We start from the raw sequence: 24,751 nt of genomic DNA, 5'->3' as shown, positions 1-24,751 counted from the left end.
ACCAAGGACCTGGGTTTGTTTCCAGCCTTGGGTGACTGTCTCAGTGAAGTTTTCACTTTCTTCCTGTGTCTGTGTGGGTTTCCTCTGGGTGCTCAGGTTTCTTCCCTGTGCAGATCAGGTGCAGTGGCCATGCTAAGGTGTCCATGGTATCCAGGGATATGCTGGCGAGGAGAATTAATCATAGGAAATGCAGGGTTACAGGGACAGGATAGTGGGGAGTGAGATGCTCCTTGGAGGGTCGGTGTAGACTCGATGGGCCAAATTGCCTGTTCCCATACTGTAGGGATTCTATAATCAAGGTTAAGCTGAGTGGCTTGTGGCCGTTTGGTTTACCCACCGTTCATCTTTGGAATAAGGCTGTAATATTTGTAAATCTCTAGCCCTCTGGTACCACTTTCTTGAGACAAAAAAAAGGATGATTGACACAGGCAAGGTTATATTTTAGTGTCTATCAGATTCTCAGAGTAAATACACAGAAAATAACCGATTTTAGAAAGTACAAAAATATATTCTATTTTGACTTTAATGTTGTCTTATCCCTATCTGTTTCAAGACCATTAAAATTTCCCATGATTATAATAACTGAAGAAATTCCGCAATTGTAAACTTTTCATTACCTTTATTTGGATATTTGAATCTGTACTCTGGATACATCAGATGACAACTGAACGTGTGCATTGTTTCAGTTTTATTTACTTGCTGATTCACTTCTCTCAGGGCTTTAGGAATGTCTTCAAATCTACATCTGCAGAACCTTTTTCAAATAAATTCTAGTACAGTATGTAGATAGTGAGAATGATGAGAACAAATGGTATTTGTCATCCACATTAAAATATCAACTTTATATCTTTTTATATGATACCAAGTTTTCTAGTGAACTTCAGTCAAGGTTTCTTAATCTTGCCTAAAAGTACATTCAAAAAGTGAAAGCTATATAGAGTTTTGAGCAACACGAAATTTAATTACATAACTCGGTTACAAAAGATTGGTTTAAAAGCTTTTTTTGTTGTAGATCTCAAATTACAGGTGCACTTACAATTTTGAACAGTGCAAATATTGCCAAACACAAAACCAAATCACCTTTTCACTAAAGAAAAAGTCATTTGAAAGACATGGATCAGAAATCAATCACTTTAATTGGAACGAGCAAGAGAAAAAGTAAGTTTTATTTCTTATGTCTGTGTACAGTAAGGTATTTTTAATGTATAATGTAAATGTAATGAGAATGTACTGAAGGCATTCAGTCTAGTCACTACAATATTAATGACCCAACACGGCTTGCACTCCCTGTTCTCTAGTAATCACATTCCATATCCTCAAGGGACTATAGATCTTTGCAGTTTTGGCACATGCAACACAAGTGGAATGCTGAATGAATTTCATTTTCCCCAATCATTTTTAGTAACAGGAGAGCTGATACTTAGAATTCTGAATCACTTAGGAATATTGTTAAAGTACACTTTTTATCACTAAATTCCTATTTGGAAAATTCATTCTTGAACCTTAGCTAGTGGCAGTTTCATCAGCACTTGATGTAACTTGACAGAATATTGTTAGTGGAGTACTCCATCAGGCCAGGCATCAGAGAAGTGCATTTTGCCCTGACAACATGTCCCAACCTTCACTTCATGTTGAAGTATTTCACATCATTTTGGAATATCTATTTCAGATAGTGTTCCATTAAAGAAACACATTTTTTTTATTTAAACCAGTGCCCTTTACCTCAACTATCAAGTGAAATCTCCAACAGAATTGTTGGGAAAGAAAGTTTAGAAGAAATGTAAAGTTTAAATTTTAAACAATAATAGCTCACAGGAATAAACATTTCTATTGTTAATGGCTGGATTTACAACAGGCAACATTTTCAAGGTTAAGTTACATTCTGTTTAAAAACATAGGACTTATTTTCAACATACCCAAAAAAACAATGCATTCTATATTTGCAAACGTATTCCTCAGATACAACCATTCATCAAGGACTTCTTTTAGCAGACCCTAACATTCTTTAAATATACTGTGGGAATGAAAAAAAAATGAAAGTTACAGAACTTGGAAAAATAAAACAATTATTACTGCTGCATTATAATGTATTATCACGCATACATTGTGTAAATATTTATATCTACAGTACATTTTCTCCAGTTTTCTCAATTGCGGCTAGGCATTGTAACATCATTCTATAATCTAATAAATTCCAAAATAAAAGTGACTAGGTCCCAAGCATTTGGGCTGGAGACACCACAGTATAAGATAAAAGAATGCACGTCTGCAATCATTTTCAAATAATGAGATTATTCCTATGAAGGTGCTCCACCAAGAATAAGTGCTTTTGCTCACTTAAACACAATGGGCAGATTTTGTTCTGAGCAATAAGTTAATGGTGGCACCACCTGTCAGGCTTGCACGCTCCCACAGACTTTTCATGGGCTTTTCCATGGCCTGTCATTGCCGACAGCCAACCATCCAAAGAGTACAGAATGTATGGTCTCTGTGTGAACAAGGTAAACAGTTGTGTCTCTAATAAACCCAACTGAGAAATCAATGATCCAGGAATATGAAACAGAGTGTGTCTATTAAAACAGTGAATTAAATGTCAAATCAAATTCTGGTGCAGAAAATCAAATAAAAAGAAAGATTGAAATAAGAAAGAGACGTGTTACAGAAAGAAGCAATAAGATCTTGAATTATTTTTATATTTCCTCAAGCTGAATAAATAAGACTCTGAGCTTATAAAAGTTAACCTTGGCTGTCTGAGTGCTTATTTGGCAATAATTAAGACTTACCATGCTATTAAAGTAGGAATGTTGAAGTGCATCGGCACAGGGTCTTAGTGAAATCATACATTAGTATTGCAGTGCTTCCTAAATGTTTCCCCACCATTGAAGGCTAGATGTCCCAGCAAGACATTCAAGGGCAAGAAGGTGGGAGTAAGGAGCAAGTAGGGTCTCAGGGAGGGGATATGAAGCCAGAGAAAGGTGAAGAGAGTGAATCCCTATCAGAGGAAGAGGATAGTTGCCATAAGTCTGCCAGAGTCCCATGACAGCCATTTTGCTGCCTTGGGGTTTGTGACTCCAAACATCACAGCTACATGGGGTCCCAACCCTGACTTCAGGAGACCCTGATGCAAGGCGGCCATATTTGAAAGATGACAACTGCATTCAAAGCAGTTCAGAGAAGGTTATTCAACATATTCCCAAGATTAAAGTCATTTTTTTTTACTGAAAACAGATTGAACATGTTAGGTCTATACCCACCGCATATAAAAGAATGAGAGTAGACCTGAATGAAACACAAGCTCCTGATGGAACTTGACAGGGTGAATACCAGGAGGATTGACTAAAATGAAGGGGCACAGTTAAAGAACGAGAAATCTCCTTTTTAAGACAGAGATGAGGAGTTTTTCTTTTTCTCAAAGGGTCATAAGTAAGTGGAATTCTCTTCCTGAGAGCAGTTCAGGCTGGGTCATTAAATTTAGTCAAGGCTGAGTTAGATTTTTGATTTTTACAGAAAAGGGAGTCAAGACGTATTGGGTGCAGGCAGAAAGGTGCAATTGCAACCACAAGTAGATCAGCCATGATTTCCTTGATTGGCAGAGCATACTAATGGGGCAAACTGTCTACTTCTGCTTCGAAGTCTGACATTCCTAATGAGGTGCTGCAACTGGAGTGGATATGCCCCAACACTTCCTGATAAATTTAGTTAATGACCTTATTTAAGCATACAAGATTCCTAAGGGATTTAACAGGGCAGCTGCAGAAAGGCTGTTTTCCTTGGAGGAGAATTTAGGATCAGAGGGCATCATTTCAGAACAAGGGGTTCCACGTTTACAAGATGAGGGGAAATTTCTTCTCTCAGAGGATTGTGAATCAGTGGATTTCTTCACCAGAGGGTTGCTGAGGCTGGGTCATTAAGTATATTCAAAGCTGGGGCAGACAGATTTTCAATGAGCAAGAGAATAATAAATTATGGGGAAAAGACAGGAAAGTGGGGCTGAAGATGATCAGATCAGTCATGATCTCATTGAATGGTGAAACAGATTTGATGGGATGAATGGCCTTCTTCTGCTCTATATTCTATGGTATCTATAAAGCAGGTACAGCAACTTCACATCACTCAATGATTTGAAAGATGAATTATAATGCAAGATGCTATCATGCAGCAAAATCCAGCCCAACACCTTTCTAAAAGAGTACAGTAAAACTCCACACTAACTGACACTGAAATTGCTTCACAACAAAAAAAAGGTACAATGATGATGAATATTCCATGTCAATCCAAAGTAAAACAACAAATTCCTGAAAACGGCACATAAACCACTTAGGTTTTACATCCAGGCATTTCTCAGGAAGTGATGATTCAATTGGACAAAATATTCTAATTTGTGAAGGAGAAACATCTAAATAGTGTAAAGTGTTTTTATAACCCATTTCCTTCCTTCCATTGTAGTGCAATAAAATGGGTTGACACCAAAGCACAGGAGTAACTAATTTTCTTGTGATCAGATTACTGTCCCTGTCTGATTGCATGAACCGCTGTTAAACTATCATACGAGATCCTCAGCCAAAATCCAAAATATCCTATCAAAACGAAACAAATGTTCTTTGATATTGTTGCTGAAAGTAGCTTAGTCATTAGATTTGAATTCCATGTCTTTTTATCTTATTCTCCACAACCAACTGAGGAAGAAGGAGCACTCCAAAAGCTAGTGCTTCCAAATAAACCTTTTGAATATAACCTGGTATTGTGTGATTTTTAACTGTGCCCACCCACCCCAGTCCAACACCGGCACCTTCAAGTCAAGATTTCAATAAAGTTACAAAAAATCTAGAAACCATTAATGTACTACTGTTAATGTTTATCATACAGTGCAGATGAAAGTTTATTTCAATATGACTGACACTTCTGCAGTATTGGTCATATAACACTGTTCAATTACAAATATTTGTAAAAGAGTAAACACAGTTTTCAACAGGATAACCAATGCCATATTTAAGGCAAATAGTTTCAATAAAAAAAATTACTTTAAAATGCTATTATTTGCAACATGGTAGGGTGTTTGTCAAAACATAACCTTTCTTTCTCTTGGCTTCATAATTAGGACCATTTGTAAATCTGCTGCCTAGAATATCACAAAGAAACTGCCAAACAGATGCCCAGTTCTGAAATAAATATGCAGCACATTGAAATCGTACAAGTCTGCAGTCTCTCAAAATTATTTCTTTGAGATGAGATCTTCATTTGCAACACAAAAGAACTTCAAATGTTCATGAGTTGCTGGGTTGTTCAGATTTTATCCTGATAATGAAAACAAATATATAATTGGTGATTTTATTACTAGACTGCCATACATACATTACATGATACAATGACCATTTCAATACATAGAAGAATGATCATGCAGGCCATATATAATTAAAAACGTACTTCCCTCGAAACATTTTATCCTCCTTTGCAAGGGACATTGAATGACACTAGACAATGCTCTCTGGTACTTCGTCCAAGTGATCTTTTTGAATTCCCGCATCAGATGAGGTTACCACTCTATGTCTCAATCTCTCCCCCTTGCATGAGGAATACCGACTCTCCGGTTAAATCACCATTAGCCAATCTCAAGTGAGACAGCAGCCAATTGGTACAGTAGAACCAAGATAAATTTACACTACTTTAATCAAGTATGAATCTAAACAGCAAGTGCCAGTCTGTTACACAATAGTACAGAACATTACAAGCTTGACATGGTGATACAGCATCACTCAAAGACATGCATCTTCTAGCAGAGAAAGCAGGCTAATGATTAGATAGGAGGATTATGGGTTCACCATACTAAGCCTTCATCCACAGTTGTATCACTACTTAGCTGTGATTGAAAGACAAATGACTTACGGGCTCACGTCATGTAAAATTAACTTCTAATTATTCAATGCTGTTCAGGTGGTTTCAGTTTAAACTTCCCTACAGATGACAACTGAGTCTAGGTACAAATCAATAGAACAGTTTAATTTCTGGCTTGGTGCACTTGCTTATTAGGTTGTCACTTATAGTGAACAATGTAACTAATTTAAAACATTACACAGATAACAATTTAGCTTACCCTTTTACATCAGTTTTCTCTGCAATATCTTTAACTGTGTCTTCCTCGTCAGCATCTGAAAACAGTTCAGGCATTATTAGATTGAATAAAGATAAAAAAGAACTTATAGAAGAAAATACAACTTGGATATGTTCCTCTTAATAAAAGAGAGACTTTTCTGCAGGTTTAATATTAGTTTCTAAATTTCAATCCATGGAATCGATTGTCACGATTTTCTCAGAAATAATCTTCATCATTCTTGGATGGAAGTTCGACTTATACAAATGAAATTTTGCATCAAGCTTATACAGTAAATCAACAGAGACAGTTTTCCACAGCAAACAGAAAAGCAGTGATTGGCTTTTCAATTTTTTTTAAATGAAGCAACAAACAGTGATAATCTGCTTACATGGTTTAGGAGATAAAAATTAGATTAGAATTAGAATGAAGCCTTACATGCAATGTATGACTGGAACATCATTGGGTTTCCAACCTTGTGTCTGCAGAATTTATGATGTCAAAGGAAATGCACCAAGGTGCTTTGAAAGAGCACTATACAGTATTATATCTAAATCTGCAGGGTGAAAATTGGGGCAGATGACCAAAAGTTTGGCCAAAGAGGTAGCTTTTAAAGAAGGAAAAAGAAAGAGGGAGGCAGAAAGATTGATGGAAGGAATTTCAGAGCTTAATGCAGTTGAAGATGTGGTCACCAATGGTGGAGCCACTTAAATTGCGGATGCTTGAGGCCAGAATGTGACAAACAAAATTACTGAAGAGAGCTGTAAGACTGGAGATATGAGCTAGGTGAGACTATATTAGGGATTTCAAAACACAAATAGGAATTTCAAAATCAAGAAGTGGCTCCTCCTCCAGCAGTATAAGACAGTGAGCACTTGGTGATGGGTGAACACAAGTTAGCAAATTAAAACACAGGCAACATTTATTGGATGATCCTGTGTTTATGATGTGGGTCCAAAATCCAGATAGCTTATGAATAGTAAAATCTAGGGGAGGCAATGACCTAATGGTATTATTGCTGGACTGTTAATGACGCAGGTAATGCTCTGAGGACCCAGGTTTGAATCCCACCACAGCAGATGGTGTAATTTGGATTCAATAACAATCTGGAATTAAGAGAGAGTCTGTTGTCCATGAATTCATTATCGATTGCCGGTAAAACCTATCTGGTTCACTAATATCCTTTAGGGAAGAAAACTGCCATCCTTACCTGTTCTAGCTTACATATGACTCCAGCAATGTGATTGACTCGTAAGGATGGGCAATAAATGCTAGCCTAGACAGTGATGTCCTTATCCCATAAATGAATAAAAGAAAACTGTTTCAACGGTGGAAACAGGAGATCGAGTGAATATATGTTTCAAAGCTTACCTTCATGTCAACTGTGACACCAAGGTTACATACATACTAAATTGATCTCAGATACCTGGCAAGGAAGGGGGCTAAATTAAAGAATAGACATTGACATAGTATGTAGAGAGGGTCAGAAACAGTTTAACAGCTGCAGCTTCAGAGGACTGCTGACTGGGAAAATAAATTGAAGAGTGACAAGAAAATTACTGGTTCAGGATATTAAAAATGTATTTTCTTTGCAAGAAGGGATTAACTAATAAGCATCAGGAATAAGTGAAAGTCAGAGCTGAAAATGTGTTGCTGTTAAAGCACAGCAGGTCAGGCAGTATCCAAGGAACAGGCAATTCGACGTTTCGGGCTAAAGCCCTTCATCAGGAATGGTGATGGTGACTTTCATAAGTGAAAGTCAGGCCAATATAGTAAAGTGATAAAAGTAAGAAAACCAAGGTAAGAAAGTAATGTCAGTGTATGGAAATAAGTTAATAGTATACATAAGAATAATTATTTTAAAGTGAGTAACTGAAGGGCTGAGTGGAAGTCATGGCAGCAGAGCTTGCACCTGTGATATGCTCCTCCTCTGTTATGTGACAAATCATGAAAACGTCAGTCCCTGTGACCACATGTTCAGGAAGTGTGCCCAGCTATAGCTGTTGGCTAATTGCATTTCAGAGCTGGAGCTCTGGGAGAATTCACTGTGGGGCATCCACAACACTGAGCAAGTCATCACCAGCATGTTCAATGAGGTGGTCACACTGCAGGTGAAGACTGAACAGGCAGAAAGACTATCCAACAGAATACAGGAAGGCAGATAATGCCCTTGTGGCCAATCCCCAAACAGATATACCATTCTGGATACTGTTGGGGAGATGACTGTACGGGGAAAGCAGTGGCAGCCAACTCATGGCACCAGGGGTGGGTCAGCTGTCAAGGGGAGGAAGAACAACAGGGCTATCATGGTAGGAAATTCAACTGTATGGGGAACAGAATGGTCTTTCTGCAGCTGTAAAAGGATCACCAGGATGCTATTTGAATCCCTGGTATTAGAGTGAGAGATGTTACTGAACACTCTTGGAGCTTTCTAAAGTATTTGGCACTGCTGCCTCCCAGCGCCAGGGACCCAGATTCGACTCCTGCCTCAGGCCACTGTCAATGTGGAGTTTGCACATTCTCCCCGTGTCTGCATGGGTTTCCTCCGGGTGCTCCAGTTTCCTCCCAAGATCCAAAGATGTGCTGGTCAGGTGAATCAGCCATGCTAAAGTGCCCATAGTGTTAGGTGTACTTGTCAAGAGTAAATATAGGGTAAGGGAATGGGTCTGGGTGGGTTACTCTTCGGTGGGTTAGTGTGGACTTGTTGGGTCAAAGGGCCCGTTTCCACACTGTATGGAATCTAATCTAAAAAAAAAATTGCCAGAGGTCACGGCACAAATTAATACCAATGACACAGGGAGCAAAATGAAGAGATCCTGCAGGCTGTACTTATTGAGTTAGGAAGTGGCTTAAAAAACAGGATCCAAAAGACAGTAATCTCTAGACTACAAGAAGCTTGGCATAATCCAGGACAAAGCAGACCACTTGATTGATATCACATCCACAAATACCTACTCCCTCCAACAACAATGCTCAATAGCAGCATTGTGTACTATCTTCAAGATGCACTGTAGAAATATCACTAAAGATCTTCCACCTTCCAAATCCATGACTATATACATACAGAAGGTCAAGGGCAATAGATACATGGGAAACCACCACCTGCAAATTCCTCTCAAAGCCCATTGAACTATCCTGACTTATATATTGCTATTCCTTCATTGTCACTGGATCAAAATTCTGGAACTCCCTCCCTAAGAGCATTGTGGGTCTACACACAGCAGGTGGACTACAGTGTTTCAAGAAAGCAGCTCACCATCATCACCTTCTTGAGGGCAACTAGAGACAGGCAATGTCCACGCACATCCCATGAAAGAATAAAAAAAACCTCCAGTAGCATGTGTGAATGAGTATAGAAATAGGAGGTTAGTCCAGATGAATGCGAGGCTGGTGAGATGGTGCAGGGGGAAGGGCTGTAGATTTCTGAGACACTGGGATCGTTTCGGGTGCTGGGACCAAGGCATTAGGTTGCACCTGAACTGGAATAGGACCAGAATCCTTGCAGGGAGGTTTACTAGTGCTGTTGGGGAGGGTTTAAATAAGTTGGTGGGTGAGGGGTAGGGGATCCAGAGTGCATATGCAGTGAGGGAGATGAATGGCCAAAGTTGGAACAGAGAACAATTGAGTCAAAACGGCACATAAACTATGGACATTTAACGCACACCGGAGTTTGACACAGCTGAATGGTTTTTATTTTAATACAAGTATTCTGACATGCAGATGAATTGAGGGCTCATTAAATTAAAATTTGGGGTATGATGTCTCAGCTATCACTGAGACATGGTTCAAAGGCTTGGTAGCACAATATTGCAGATCTTACAGTCTTCAGGTTAGTTAGGGAAGGAGGTAAAATTAGATTAGGTATCGCAATATTGCCCAGGGAGGTACAATGACTTCTAAGACGTCATCCCACAATAAGGAGGGATGACATCTTTAAAGGTTCCACAAATGAAGCCATATGGGTAGATCTTAAAACCAAAAAGGAACACTGCTCAGAGTGCGCTATAGATCTCTTAACATTCCAAGAGAAAGAGAACAGATATAGAGGCAAATTTAAAAGTGTAAAATAGAGTAGTGAAAGTTGGGGATATGAACTTTCCTAACATTAACTGGGGTGGTCATAGAGTGGAAGGTTTAGATGCAATGGAATTCCTAAACAGCTCTCCTGAATGCATTTTAAGCCAGTATGTAGAAGGTCTCACAAGACAGGGTGGCATCTTCATCTTTATTTTAGGTAAAGAAGCTAGGGAAGTGGTTGAAGTATCAGTGGAGTAGCATTTTACAGAGTGTGATCACAGCTCCACTCGATTCAAGATTGCTATAGAAAAGGATGGACCTGAACGGGAGGCACGGTGGATCAGTGGGTAGCACTGATGCCTCACAGCACCAGGGACCCAGGTTCAATTCCAGCGTTGGGCGACTGTCTGTGTGGAGTTTGCACATTCTCCTCGTGTCTATGTGGGCTTCCTTTGGGGGCTCCGTTTTCCTCCCACAGTCCAAAGATATGTAGGTTAGGTGAATTGGCTAAATTGCCCATAATGTTCAGGGATGTGTAGGTTAGGTCCATTAGTCAGGGGTAAATGTAGAGTAATGGGGAATGGGTTTGGGTGGGTTACCCTTCAGAGGGTCAGTGTGGACTTGTTGGACTGAAGGGCCTATTTCCACACTGTAGGGATTGTATTCTATGAAGTTAAAGTTCTAAACAGAGGGAATGCCAATTTTTAAAAGATCAGGCATGATTTGAGGTACAGATACTTTTGGTAATCTTGAGAGAGCAGTGGGACACATTCAAGAAGGAAATAGGGAGTTTACAGGGGCAATAAAGATAACATGTAAGACCAACAAATCCAGCAAAGCCTGGATATCGAGGCATGTACAGGATAGGATAAAGAGAAAAAATTAGGCTTATGACAGATACTGAGGACTCAAGTAGAAGCACAGAATGTGCAAGGGCAAACTTATAAAAGTAGGAAAGCAGAAGGTGAGTATGAAAATGTCATGGCAGGTAAAATAAATGAAAATCCCAAGTTATTTTACAAGTACGTTAAGGATAAAATGATAATGAGAGAAAGAAAAGGAATAGAATTGTGTGATAATTTGTGTGGAGCTGGAAGATGTAGGTAAAGTTCTAAATGAATACTTTGTGTTGGTACACACTAGGGAGAGGGATGATGTGGTTATAAAAATCCAGGAGAAGGACTATGCTATATTTAAAGAGATTAGCATAAACACTGAGGAGATTCTGAGTGGTCTGGCAGGCTTAAAATTAGATAAAATTCCAGGGCCAGATGACATACACCCAAAGCTGGTGATTGAAGCAAGGGAAGAAATAGAGGGGTGTTAGCAATAATTTTCAATTCCACTCTAGCCATAGGCAAAGTGCCAGAGGACTGAAGGACAATTAATGTAGTACAGTTATTCAAAAAATGAGCAAGATTTAAGCCAATCTAACCTCAGTGGTGGGGAAACTATTGTAGTCAATTCTAAGGGACAAAATTAATCTGCACTTGGAGAGACAGGGTTAGTCAAGAATAATCAGCATTGTTTTGCTAAGGGGAGGACACTTTGACTGAATCTTTCAAAGAGGTGACCGGGGGCATAGATGAGGTCAATGCATTCAACTTCCCGTCTATTGGAATTCAGAAGGCTTCTGATAAAATTCTACATGAGACAGTGATAGGGAAGATAAAAACCCATGGGAATCCAAGGAAATCTGGCTAATGAGATGCAGAATTGGCTGAGTGGCAGGAAATAGAGTGATTTTCAAGGGGTCTTTTTGTGACTTGATGCCTGTATCCATTGAAGCAGTGCTGAGGTCATTGATGTTTGTGGTAGATACCCACAATTTGGGCTTGACTGTAGGAGCTGAAAATGTGTTGCTGGAAAAGCGCAGCAGGTCAGGCAGCATCCAAGGAACAGGAGATTTGACGTTTCGGGCATAAGCCCTTCTTCAGGAATGGCTTATTCCTGATGAAGGGCTTATGCCCAAAACGTCGATTCTCCTGTTCCTTGGATGCTGCCTGACCTGCTGCGCTTTTCCAGCAACACATTTTCAGCTCTGATCTCCAGCATCTGCAGACCTCACTTTCTCCTTGACTGTAGGAGGGTTGATCAGTAAATTTACAGATGGTATGAAATTAGTGTGGTGATAAATAGTGAGGAGTATAGCCGTGGATTACAAAAGGATACAGAGGGGCTGCTCAGATGTGCTGATCAGTGGTAAATGGAATTTAATTGGATAAGTGTGATGTGATGCACTTGGGCAGATTAATTCTTCTGAACTCCAATGAATATAACCCTACCCATTCAACCCCCTCCTCAAAAGTGAGTAATACCATCCCAGGAATTAGTCTGGTAAACCTTTGATGTACTCCCCCCATAACCATAAAGTCATAAGATATAGCAGCAGAACTAAGCCATTCAGCCCATCGAATCTGCTGTGTAATTTTATCATGTCTGAGGTGTTTCTCAACCCATTCTCCTGCCTTTTCCCTATAACCCTTGATCCCTTAATAATCAAGAACATATCCATCTGTCTTAAGTACACTCAACAGGCGGCATGGTGGCTCAGTGGTTAGCACTGCTACCTCAGCACCAGGGACCCGGGTTGGATTCTGAGCAACCGTCTGTGTTTAGTTTGCAATATTCTTCCCATGTCTGCGTGGGCTTCCTCAGGGTGCTCCGGTTTCCTCCCACAATCCAAAGATGTGCAGGGTAGGAGAATTCGCCATGCTAAATTGCCCATAGTGTCTAGAGATGTGTAAGTTCGGTAGATTAGTTATGGGAAATATAGAATATTAAAGTAGGGGAATGAGTCTGGGTGGAATACTCTTTGGAGAGTTGGTGGACTTGTTGGGCCTAATGGCCTGTTTCCACACTGTAGGGATTCTATGGTCTACGACTTGGCCTTCACAGCCTTCTACAGGTTTGACAGATTCATTACTTTTTATATATAAAAAAAACAATTGTGGGACTTGGGCATCATGGGCTGGCCAGGATTGATAACCCATCCCTAATTGCCCTTGAGAAGGTGGTGGTGAGCTGCCTTCTTGAATCACTGTAGTCCACTTGCTGTGGGTTGACCCACAACGACGGTAGGGAGGGTATTGCAGGGTTTTGATTTCGATCCAACTGTAAAGGAATGGTGGTATATTTCCAACTCAGGGTTGTGAGTGGCTGGAGGGAAACTTGCAGATGGTGGTGTTTCCAAGTACCTGCTGTCCTTGTCCGTCTGGATGAAAGTGATCCTAGGTTTATAAGGTGCTGTCTAAGGAACTTTGGTGAATTTCTGCAGTGCATCTTGTAGATAGTACACACTGCTGCTATTGACCGCTGGTGGTGGAGAGATTGAATGTTTGTAGATGTGGTGCCAATCAAGCTGGTTGCTTTGTCCTGGATGATGTCAAGCTTCTTGAGTGTTGTTGGGACTGCACCTATCCAGGCAAATGGGGAGTATTCCATCACATCTACTTGTGCCTTGTAGATGGTGGATAGACATTGGGGTGTCAGGAGGCGAGTTACTCACCGCAGTATCCCTATTCTCTGACCTGCTCTTGTAGCCACTGTGTTTATATGGTGAGTCCAGTTGAGCTTCTGGTCAATGGTAACCCCAAGGAAGTTGACAGTAAGGCATTCAGTGATGGTAATACTGTTGAAAGTCAAGGGGCGGTGGTTCGTGTCTCTCTTATTGGTGATGGTCATTGTCTGGTGCGAATGTTACTTGCCACTTGTCGGCTCAAGCTTGGATGTTGTCCAGATCTTGTTGCATTTGAGCACGGACTGCTTCGGTATCTGAGGAGTCATGAATGGTGCTGAATACGATGCAATCATCAGCAAACATCCTCACTTCTGACCTTATGACAGAGGGAAGGTCATTGATGAAGCAGCTGAAGACTGTTGGGCCTAGGACACTACGCTGAGGGACTCCTGCAGAGATGTCCTGGAGCTGAGTTGACTGACCCTCCACAACCACAATCATCCTCCTTTGTGCCAGGTATGACCCTAACCAGCAGAGTGTTTTCCCCGATACCCAGTGATTCCAGTTTTGCCAGGCCTCCTTGATGGCATACTCGGTCAAATAAGCCTTGATGCGGCCTCCAGCAAGAAGATCGTTCCACAGGTGCGGCCTCCAGCAAGAAGATCGTTCCACAGGAGACCAAAACCGCATACAATATTCCTGACGTGCTCTCACCAAGGTCCTTTATAATTGCAGCAAGATATCCCTGCTCCTGTATTCAAATCCTTTTGTTATGAAAGCAAACATCTAATTTACCTTCTTGACTGCCTGCTGCATCTGCGTTTTACCTTCAGTGACTGGTATACAAGGATACCCAGGTCTTACTGCACATTTCCCCCTCTCAATTTATAGCAATTTAGATAATAATCCACCTTCATATTTTTTGCTCCCTAAGTGGATAATCTTCCACTTATCCACTTTATACTGCATATGCCATGCATTTGACCATTCACTCCACTTGTCCAAATCACACTGAAGGATCTCTGCATTCTCTTCACAGTTCACCCTCCCACTTGGCTTTGTTATCTGCAAATTTGGATATATTACATTTATTTCTCTCATCTAAATCATTCATACATACTGTGAATAGCTGGAGTCTTGGCACTGAGCCCTGTAATATCCCCCAAGTCACTGCCTGCCATTTGGAAACAGACCCATTTATTTAAGTGCAACCCACAATCTACCCTGAAGAAAATGTAAAATTAAGAGTGCTTTAGAGTCTAAAATTAAGTATACATAATTATTAATTTTGTTCTTTACTAACCAAGTCTCAGTGTGATTCCTGTGACTGCACATTATCTGCCAGTGCGTTGAACTCTGGGATATAGTTTGAGATGTAGTTAAGTAATATCCATCAAATGGCTCTCTGTCAGCTGTGATATGTGGACACAATTATCTTCAGTTGGAAAATGCTGTCTCAATGCTACGTGGAGTGGTAAGCATTCACTTTAAAAACACAGAATGATAGAAGCTCGTGCAATTCTTTGTTTACAAGTCCCCAAAATTGACTATCCCTTGATCTAACTTTCAACTCTATATTATTTTATATAGTAAATTTCTCCATCTCGAGTCAACTGTTTTCTAAATTTGGTAACATCCCCCACCCTCAATGTTTATTTGAAGGAATGGTTTTAAGATAAACATTATGATTTATGTCCAACCCCTATAATACCTGAAATTACCTATTACATCATTTTGCTAACCTTCACGGGTATGCACAGTTGTCTTCTGAGTGAAACAATTTTTCTTTTACTTTGATTTGTTTTAATATTTTTTGCATACTTGAGATGTTTTGTAGCATTTTATTTTGCAATTGAGGAACAAAGATCAAATTTAAATGCCTTCACAGCACTGATTCTGCAGATCATAATTCAGATTGTTCAGTTTTAACATTATGTCTAAAGAACCTGAAGTTGAGCAACCACACATTGTCTGACAGCTCACTGCATACTTCATTTCATGATTTAAGTGACGAGTTCAGGCATCAGATCTAAAAATTTTTGCAGGACCCTCCCTCGACTTTACTACTTCACATCAGCATGGAAGATTAGTTTACCATAAGCAGCATTAAGTTTATCTCGTAAGCAAGTAAACATGTGGTGTGAAGGGTGATTACCTGAATCAAGTTTACAATCTTAGCAACTTTCATTACGAGAAAAGTCCATAACTTTATTTGTTAATGCTTGCTGATGCATTATGTAGTGGTAAATGGAGAAAAAAAAGAGGGGAAATCAGGATCATTTCTGCAAAATGCAACAAAGCTTGCATTTGCTTAGCTTGTGCATGAGCTGTAGTGATGGATATCAGTTTCTTTCCTGGAATGTTTTTCTCAAGCACATACCTTTTGAATTTCTTGTAGGTATCCTCATTCTTTGTTCTGTTTTTAAGGGGCAAAGGGTCAGATGATCCTTGTTAGTTGTCATATCCTGACAAAGCATGCCCACAAAATCAGTCAATTGTGTTGATCTTGTCCATGGATTCATCTAATTGCAGTGAGAAGCTTTCACAATTCTTCAGGTCTTGCCATAGTTGCTAAAAAGAATGTCTCTGGACAAAGATTCCATTCACCTTGTTGTTGTGAAAGTATCAAGTGACATGCTTTGGATTGCCATCATTATTTCTTCCTTATTCTTAGTCTTTAAGTAAATAGTCAGTAGCCAGAGTTATTATTTCATTAATTACTTCGCCATCTATAAATGATTTCTTGTCTTTTGTTTGAAGATGGCAAACATGAAGTCATGCTTTTGTGCAGGCCTTATCTTTGCTTGCTGTTCAGCTTTAAAAATGGCCTCAGTTCATCAAACTTGTTTGTCCAAAGAATGCCGTTCAACAAGAAACTATCCTTAAAATTAATGTGCATCACTGTGTGGTGTCATTCCAAATTTTGCTTTTAACTTGGTGACATTTAAGGCAAACAATATTATCTTTTACAGTTCTGAACAGTAAATCATTTTCCAATTCCAGATGAAAGTTGTACACGTTTGATTTCTTTTTAAATGGTCGAGATCTGTCATTCATTATTTCTGAACAAGTGTCATAGCGAAGTCAAAACATTACTTGTTTCTTTCTCTGCACATGTTGCCAGAACTCCAGCATTTTCAGTCTTTTTTTTCCACATTTGCAGCATCCACAGTATGTTGCTTCATACTCATCAATACCACTCATCAATACTGCTTCACTTTGCAATTCCTAACATAACTGCAGACAGGTTTCCAGATCTGTGGCTCTGGAACATCCAGAATGTTGTTGGCTGTTTTCAAGAGTGGAAAGTCATTTCTGTGGTGGCCATTTGTTTCCAGTGTCCCTGGTCAGCTTGCATTGGTTGGATATTGGATGTGGGAAGTGGCAGTATTCCCTGTAATCTTTCTTCATATCATATGGACCAATTAGATAAGCAGGTGAAGGAAAATGTGTAGGTGTACAGAGAATGCTCAGACAAGCTGCTGTTGCAGAGAATTCATAGACATGATGGGCAGAACAGCCTCCTGTGTTTCTAGTACTGTAATATACTGCCTTCAGACATCAATTCCTTATACATTTCTTAATCGCCTTTTCACATTGACCAAACAGAATTTACTTTCACCTGCGATGGTAGTCCATGTGGTTCAAACTGAAACATGATGTAATAAGCTGGCAAAGCCTCTCAAGTCTCTCTCAAGTTTGTTCTAGCCACGAGCTTTTGAAAGCAGAGGTCATGCAATAGCATGACTATCAACACACTAAGGAATCTACAAAAAAACGGACAGATAACCAAAGCGGACCAGCAAAGAATGAAACCTGAAAGCAACAACACCCCCAGATTCTATGGACTACCCAAAGTACACAAACCAGACATCCCACTCAGACCCATAGTATCACTACCAGGGACACCAGCATACAAACTGGCCAAAGAACTACAACAAAAACTGAAACACCTAGTCAGCGGATCCAAACACTCCATACAATCAACACAGGAATTCTTGGACGTCATCAGGAATACACACATAGACAAAGAAGAAACCATGGTATCATTCGACGTGACGGCACTGTTCACTTCAATTGACAAAACCCTAGCCAGAGAAACAATAGCCAACCTACTGGACATACATAACAGAACACAGGAGGCCGAACCTATCAACAAGGACGGCATACTTAAACTACTGGACCTGTGCCTCACCACACACTTTACATTCAACAATCAGATATACGAACAAATCAACGGAACACCCATGGGATCACCAATCTCGGGACTCATAGCAGAGGCAGTTATGCAAAGGTTAGAACATACAGCCATACCACAAATCCAACCCAAACTCTGGATCAGATATGTTGATGACACCTTTGTAATCATCAAAAACACAGATATAGAAAAAACACACCGAATCATCAACGCCACACTCACAGGAATCCGATTCACACGAGAAGAGGAAAAGGATAGCCAACTCCCATTCCTAGACGTGTTAGTAGAGAGAACACCCAACGGAGAATTCACCATAAGGGTACACAGGAAACCAACACACACAGACCAAGTCTTAAACTATGGAAGTAACCACCCCAACACACACAAACGAAGCTGCATCAGGACACTATTCAAAAGGGCCACAACACACTGCAGTACACCAGAACTGCGAAAAGAGGAAGAGGAACATCTATACAAGGTATTCGCCAAAAACGGATACCCACGCAACTTTATCACCAGATGCCTAAGAGATACACCGAGGAACGAGGACATGCCACAACCAAAAGGACTAGCCACTCTACCATACGTCAAGAGCGTCTCAGAACTGACAGCCAGACTACTGCGACCCTTAGGACTCATAACAGCACACAAGCCAACATCCACGCTCAGACAACAACTCACTAGAACAAAGGACCCGATACCCAGCATGAGCCAAACTAACGTAGTTTACAAAATACCATGCAAGGACTGCACAAAACACTATATAGGACAAACAGGAAGACAGCTAACAATCCGCATCCATGAACATCAGCTAGCCACAAAACGACATGACCAGCTATCTCTAGTAGCCATACACTCAGACAACCAGCAACATGAATTTGACTGGGAAAACACCACTATCATAGGACAAGCCAGACAGAGAACAGCCAGAGAATTCCTAGAAGCATGGCATTCATCCCCAAACTCCATCAACAGACACATTGACCTGGACACCATATACAAACCACTACAGCTGAAACTGACACCCGGAAACGGCAAGAACATCCATCAACAGACACATCGACCTGGACCCCACATACAAATCACTGCAGCTGAAACTGACACCCGGAAGCGGCAAGAACAAACCAATACAAATACCGGAAGAAACATCAAAGCAGCGCTTCACACGAGGCTCCAACAGCACTGATGATGTTCCCTAGCCAGGGAACGAAACGTTTGCAGCAAAAACTTCCAGCTCGGCGAGCAGAACCACAATGACTATCAATACGCATGCAGTAAGGAAATGCAGACTTGCAGTGAAATCAACTGTCAACAGACTCTGCAGATCTAAATATTGAAGAACACAAAGCTAAGTGATCAGTCGTTTAACAGGAATAGGACCAAGTCAGGAGGTGGTTTGTTTTGTGGATAAAATATGAGCTTCAAGAATTCATGAGGGGAAATATGACTAAAATTAGAGAAAGGTGAGAGATCAGGGTTGAGGTAAATCGGGAGAAAATTTAGCCAGGTGAAAGCAAAGTACACAGCAAAACAAGCTGCCTCAATATTAGTGACAAGGAAAATCATGAGCTCTGTACACCAAGGTTCAATTTTCTTTAAAGTTGAACTAAGTTTCACAATTTTCCACAATGTTGATTTTTTGTTGTTGTATTGCGAAAGGAATATATTTTTTCCAGTTTCTTTCTTGATTTTGTTAAACAAAATAATAGTTACTGCTGTTCCCTGTACCTTCTCAAGCTATCACTTATAATATATGAAAGCACGCTGCAAAATTTGCATTTATAATGGCAACATAGTCTTCCCAAGGTATTAATAAATACAACTTTATTAGATTTACATGAAAATATTCTGATAATGCAAATCATTTGCGTGCCAATATTGTAAGTCATTTCAAAGTTAACTAACATAATAAAAATTGAATAAATCCATTTCCAGTATAACCATTCTCCTGATCATCGCAACGAGTTTTGTCAAATCACTTCTAGAACATAGAATAGTATAGCACAGAACAGGCCCTTCAGCCCACGATGTTGTGCCGACCATTGATCCTCATGTAAGGTAAACCCTCAAATTTCTGCATGTCCAGCAGTCTCTTAAATATCCCCAATGACCTCACTTCCACAACTGCTGCTGGCAACGCATTCCATACTCTCACAACTCTCCGCATAAAGAACACGCCTCTGGCATCCTCTCTATACTTTCTGCCAAACAGCTTAAAACTATGACCCCTCGTGTTAACAATTTCTGCCCTGGGAAAGAGTCTCTGGCTATCAACTCTATCTATGCCTCTCATTATTTTGTACACCTCAGTTAGGTCCCCTGTCTTCCTTCTTTTTTTCAATGAAAAAAGTGCAAGCTCATGAAAAAAGTCCGAGCTATGAATATTAAGTATCACTGAGCTCTTCTCAGAATTTGGAGCTTGCATACTTTGTTTCTCACACAATTACATCATTGTAAATTACTGTGCTTTTAGTTCAGCTCTCACTGGATTTTGCAGTGAGCAGTAAAGCAACAATCCATGTGACTGATTTTAGAAGAGTCGCCCACAAAGATCCAATGGTGTCTCAGATTGGATTTCTCCTTGGAAAGTCTCCAAGACAAAGGAATTCCCAAAGTTTCAGTTGCAATGAAGCAAGAGGGATAAGTAGCCAATCACTTTGTAATATTCACACAGACTGCAGACCAGCAATTTTAGAATTCATTATTATCATTCACTCCTAATTTTAACTCACAGAATGGAATAGTTAATAACTGAAACTAGGAAGAAGTTAGAATATCACTGGATCATTTAAAAACCCAGTTACACTTTATTCACTAAGCTGTAACTTCAAGGTTTTTTTAATAGCAAGATTAAATGGTGTAGAAGTGAAGCTATTTGCCAATTCACGAATCACTTGGGCTGTGCATTTTAGCAGCATCTCCTCTGAAAGAGTGCAGTGTCTCTGATAGCAACGTCCAGCTTTCCATATTGGTCTGCAAATGTGGACTCTCAGAGCACTGGTAGAAAATACTAACAGTTATGGTCATTGTCATTGCAAAATCTAGGCCATAGTGCACTTACCATGTTTTCTTTCTACCAGTTCCTTTTTTTCTTCTATTCGTGCTCGCTTGCTACTTTTCTTATGATTTACAATGTTTCGTCTACCTCCTTCGCCTTCATCTTCAGAATCTGAAAATTCTTCGTCACAGGCTATTCTTTTATCAGAAGCTCGAACTACAATAATACAAAAAAATCAGAAGTTTAAAATCCAATGTAATTATATTATTCATGGACATAAAGAAAGATAATCAGTCAGACTGACTTGAATTTAGATGAGGAGTCTAGATTAGAGTGGTGCTGGAAAAGCACAGCAGGTCAGGCAGCATCCGAGGAGCAGGAAAATCGATGTTTTGGGCAAAAGCCCTTCATCAGTCCTCACTTTTGCCTTGAATTTATATGATGCCTTTCATGATGTCAGGATATCCTAAATCACTTCGAAATAAATTTAAAGTGTAATCACCATTGCAATGCAGGAAATGCAACAGCCTACTTCACACAGCAAGATTTCAAAAATAATACACAGAAAACTGTCAAAAGTTTTGTTTGGGATAAATATTGTTCAGGCCAAAAGAAAGAACTCTACACTGTTCCTAAGAAAAACATATTACCATAATCTTGTGATTCTATTTGAACAGGTGAGCAGGGCCTTTATTCAATGTCTCACCCAAAAGACACCTTCTGAGGCAGCGTTCCCTCAGTATAACACTTCAATGTGCAGGCCTACATTTTGCAATCAAGTCCTGAGAACATTCAGACTCAGAAGGAAGAATGCTACTACTAAGCTCTGCTAATTTGGAAGTACACAACCCTAGCGTCCTGCAAGCAAAGTTGTACAACAGTTAAATCTCAGTTTTCAAATAAATTTCTGCTGCTACAGCAAGTGCTTTTATAATGTAAATAAATCATATTGCTTTCTCTCAACCTGAAAATCAGAAAACCTAAAGCTAGAGGCATTTAAAAGTTATTGTTTCAGATTGTGGTATTGACTCATTAACTGCAGCAACCATGGGAGAAAAATGGTTTCTGACTGTAGTACCTCCTGACAGAATCTTCTTATACTGTTGGTTTTGTACCCCAGGCCACCTGTTGAACACGTCTGGTGACGTGGCAAGGACACATGCCCAAATATTTTGTCACACATCAATGATTTCTGGTTCTGCCAGATATCCAGTCTGTTGATCTATAACCTACATGACCTCCTAAATCTCAAAAAATCTTGGTATTCTTCCAATTTTGATTGTTGTTCAGCTCTAATTCAATCTATCCCATTTAGCAACCTTGATTCCAAGTTCTGCAATTTCCTTCTGTTATGAAGGTGTAGGTGAGCACTATACCTTTAAGAGAGACTGGAAGCTGACATGGACTTAGAGAGGCACAGAGTATGCTGAAAGAATTTAAAATATAACATTTGATTGTGAAACCAATAGTGCAGATGAGTTGCCATGATGCAAAAACAAATTCAAATTCGGCTAATCAGTTTAAATTATGCCCCAGATACCAAAATCCAATAAAATCTGAATTTAGTATTTTGACAACATGAAAACAAACAAAATGATTCAATGTTTTGGGGTATAAAACCAGCCATTTTGAACAGTTGTGGGAGAACTGCCAAGAAAACCATGGTGGCTCAGTGGTTAGCACTGCTGCCTCACAGCACCAGGGTCCCAGGTTAGATTCCAGCCTTGGGTGACTGTCTGTGTGGAGTTTGCACATTCTCCCTGTATCTGCGTGGGTTTCCTCCGGGTGCTCCTGTTTTCTCCCACAGTCCAAAGATGTGCAAGCCAGGTGAATTGGCCATGCTAAATTGCCCATGTGTTAGGTGCATTAGTCAGAGGGAAATAGGTCTGGGTAGGTAACTCTTCGGAGGGTCGGTGTGAACTTGTTAGGCCAAAGGGCCTGTTTCCACACCGTAGGGTATCTAATCTAAATTGTAGACTGCTAGCCGAATAGCTCTCTGAGAGGTACCTGTTTATAAGAAAGACCTGTGAAGCAGAATACTGAAAGAAAAGACGACAGAGGAGGATAGAAAGAGAAGATTCGACAGATAGCTAGTTTTGAAATTGATTTTTTTATAAATCTTAAATCGGAGTTTTTAATTTCACCAGTATTGTAGAGTGGGGAGGTAAAAAAATCAGTTTCAGAGAAAGGAGTTGTAAACAGTTTTAATATTCTCTGCTGGACTTAAAAAATAAAAGTCTTTATTTTTACTTTAAATAGTGACCTCTGGGATGTTTCTTTGCCTCTTGAAATTTAACAGATTACAGCATGAGGTGAGCTTCTGTGTATATCAGGTTTAAATTAGCCTGTGTCGTAACACTTCCTAAGGTTTCCCAACCTTTTCACCTCCAAAGGTGACTCTGCCTTTTCCACCTCTCTCTCCTCCTTTCAGGCCTTTCTTGATGGTTATCTGTTGTAGAATCATAGAATCCTTACAAGTGTTGAAACAGGCCCTTCGGCCCAACAAGTCCGACTGACCTTCCGAAGAGTATCCCACCCAAACACGTTCCACATTATTCTCCATTTATCCCTGACTAATGCACCTCACCTCCATATCCTTGAACACTATGGGCAATTTAGCAGGACCAACTCACCTAATCTACACGTCTTTGGATTGTGGGAGGAAACTATAACAACCGAAGGAAACTCACGCAGACACGGGGAGAATGCGCAAACTCCACACAGACACTGGGAGAATGCGCAAACTCCACACAGACAGTCACCAGAGGCTGGAATCAAACCTGGGTCCCTGGTGCTGTGAGGCAGCAGTGAGCCACCACGTTGCCAAGAGAGTGTTTAGTCAACACTTCTAACATCTACTCCTTGTGCTCATGGCATTACTTGTCTGTTTACATTTCTATTGTTTTTTTCACATTAAAGTTCAACATTCTCAACCCAACAAACTTGGGGCTGACTCAAGTTAAAATTTTACCCTTCCAGGGAATGCTGAGAAAGCAGATGTCGAGAAACAATTATGAACCAAACTTGCTGGATTCACATGGGGCACTGCTGTACCACCACACTAGATCTCATCAAGTGCACGACTACATTTCAAGTAAATTACTGTCCACTTGTTTTGCAAAAGTAATCTTTCCGACACTCAACTGAATACAACAATTTGTACCAAAACTGGAGCTCTCTACTTAGCAAAATGCATTGTGGATGCTGGAAATTTGAAATAAGAATACAAATTGCTGATGAGACTCTGTAGGTCTGGCAGCATCTGTAGAGAGAGAAACAGAGTTAACATTTTGAGTATGATAGGACTCTGCTTCAGATCTGAAAGGGACAGTGATATGATGCTTTTATGCTGTGGACAGAGATAGGGGATAATTGAGTGGGACAGACTGAGGGTGATCAGACCAAAAGACAAAGGGAGTCGTTATCAGAGATAGAAATGTAAAATTAATGTAAATGTCAGATGTGAAAAGAAAAAAATGGACCAATCTACTAATAGCACTCTGACACAACAGCGTAAAAAGCACCATTACACAGCTCTTTCAGTTCTAAAGAAGTCATATCTGACTTGAAACATTAACTCTATTTCTCACATACAAGATGCTGCCAGACCTGTTGAGTTTCACCAGTACTTGCTGTTTTTATATTATTCCACTGACTTCCTGTCCTCACAAACATCACTCCCTCACATGTATGCTGACTGAAGTAAACCTGCAAGCTGACTGAACCAGCCCTCCCGTGCCATACATATCACTCCACGATGACCTCTTCAAACCATTTCTACCTGTCTTCCATTTTGATGTGCCACCTTGGCATTATGACAATGTTAAAAAATGAAGTAGATTTTTAACCAATCTAGCAACTCAAAATTTGACACATTGAGACGTTGTGGTCCATCAGCAACAGTGAAATTGTATTCAACCTGCATACAATCTATAACCTCACAACTTTGCATATCCCACATGCTACGAGTACTGTTGTTATGAAGGCGTA

At 40.0% G+C, this 24,751-nt stretch overlaps 1 protein-coding gene across 2 annotated transcripts in view; it reads right to left on the bottom strand.

Annotated features, from left to right (window-relative positions):
- Positions 1 to 978: 978 nt before the first annotated feature.
- LOC132832632 (histone deacetylase 2-like) overlaps positions 979 to 24,751 on the bottom strand; it is an 88,328-nt gene continuing 64,555 nt past the window's right edge. For both annotated transcript variants that reach the window (XM_060850717.1, XM_060850724.1), the window contains exons 12-14: positions 20,825 to 20,977; positions 6,092 to 6,146; positions 979 to 5,295 (exon numbers count right to left, since the gene is read on the bottom strand). In XM_060850717.1, coding sequence (XP_060706700.1) covers positions 5,265 to 5,295; positions 6,092 to 6,146; positions 20,825 to 20,977 — 239 coding nt within the window. In that variant the 3' untranslated portion in view covers positions 979 to 5,264. The remainder of the gene's footprint in view (positions 5,296 to 6,091; positions 6,147 to 20,824; positions 20,978 to 24,751) is intronic.

This window comes from Hemiscyllium ocellatum, chromosome 3, assembly GCF_020745735.1.
Source record: "Hemiscyllium ocellatum isolate sHemOce1 chromosome 3, sHemOce1.pat.X.cur, whole genome shotgun sequence".
NCBI lineage: Eukaryota > Metazoa > Chordata > Chondrichthyes > Orectolobiformes > Hemiscylliidae > Hemiscyllium > Hemiscyllium ocellatum.
The sequence above is the reverse complement of the archived record's forward strand: the minus strand, read 5'-3'. Positions and strand labels throughout refer to the sequence as shown.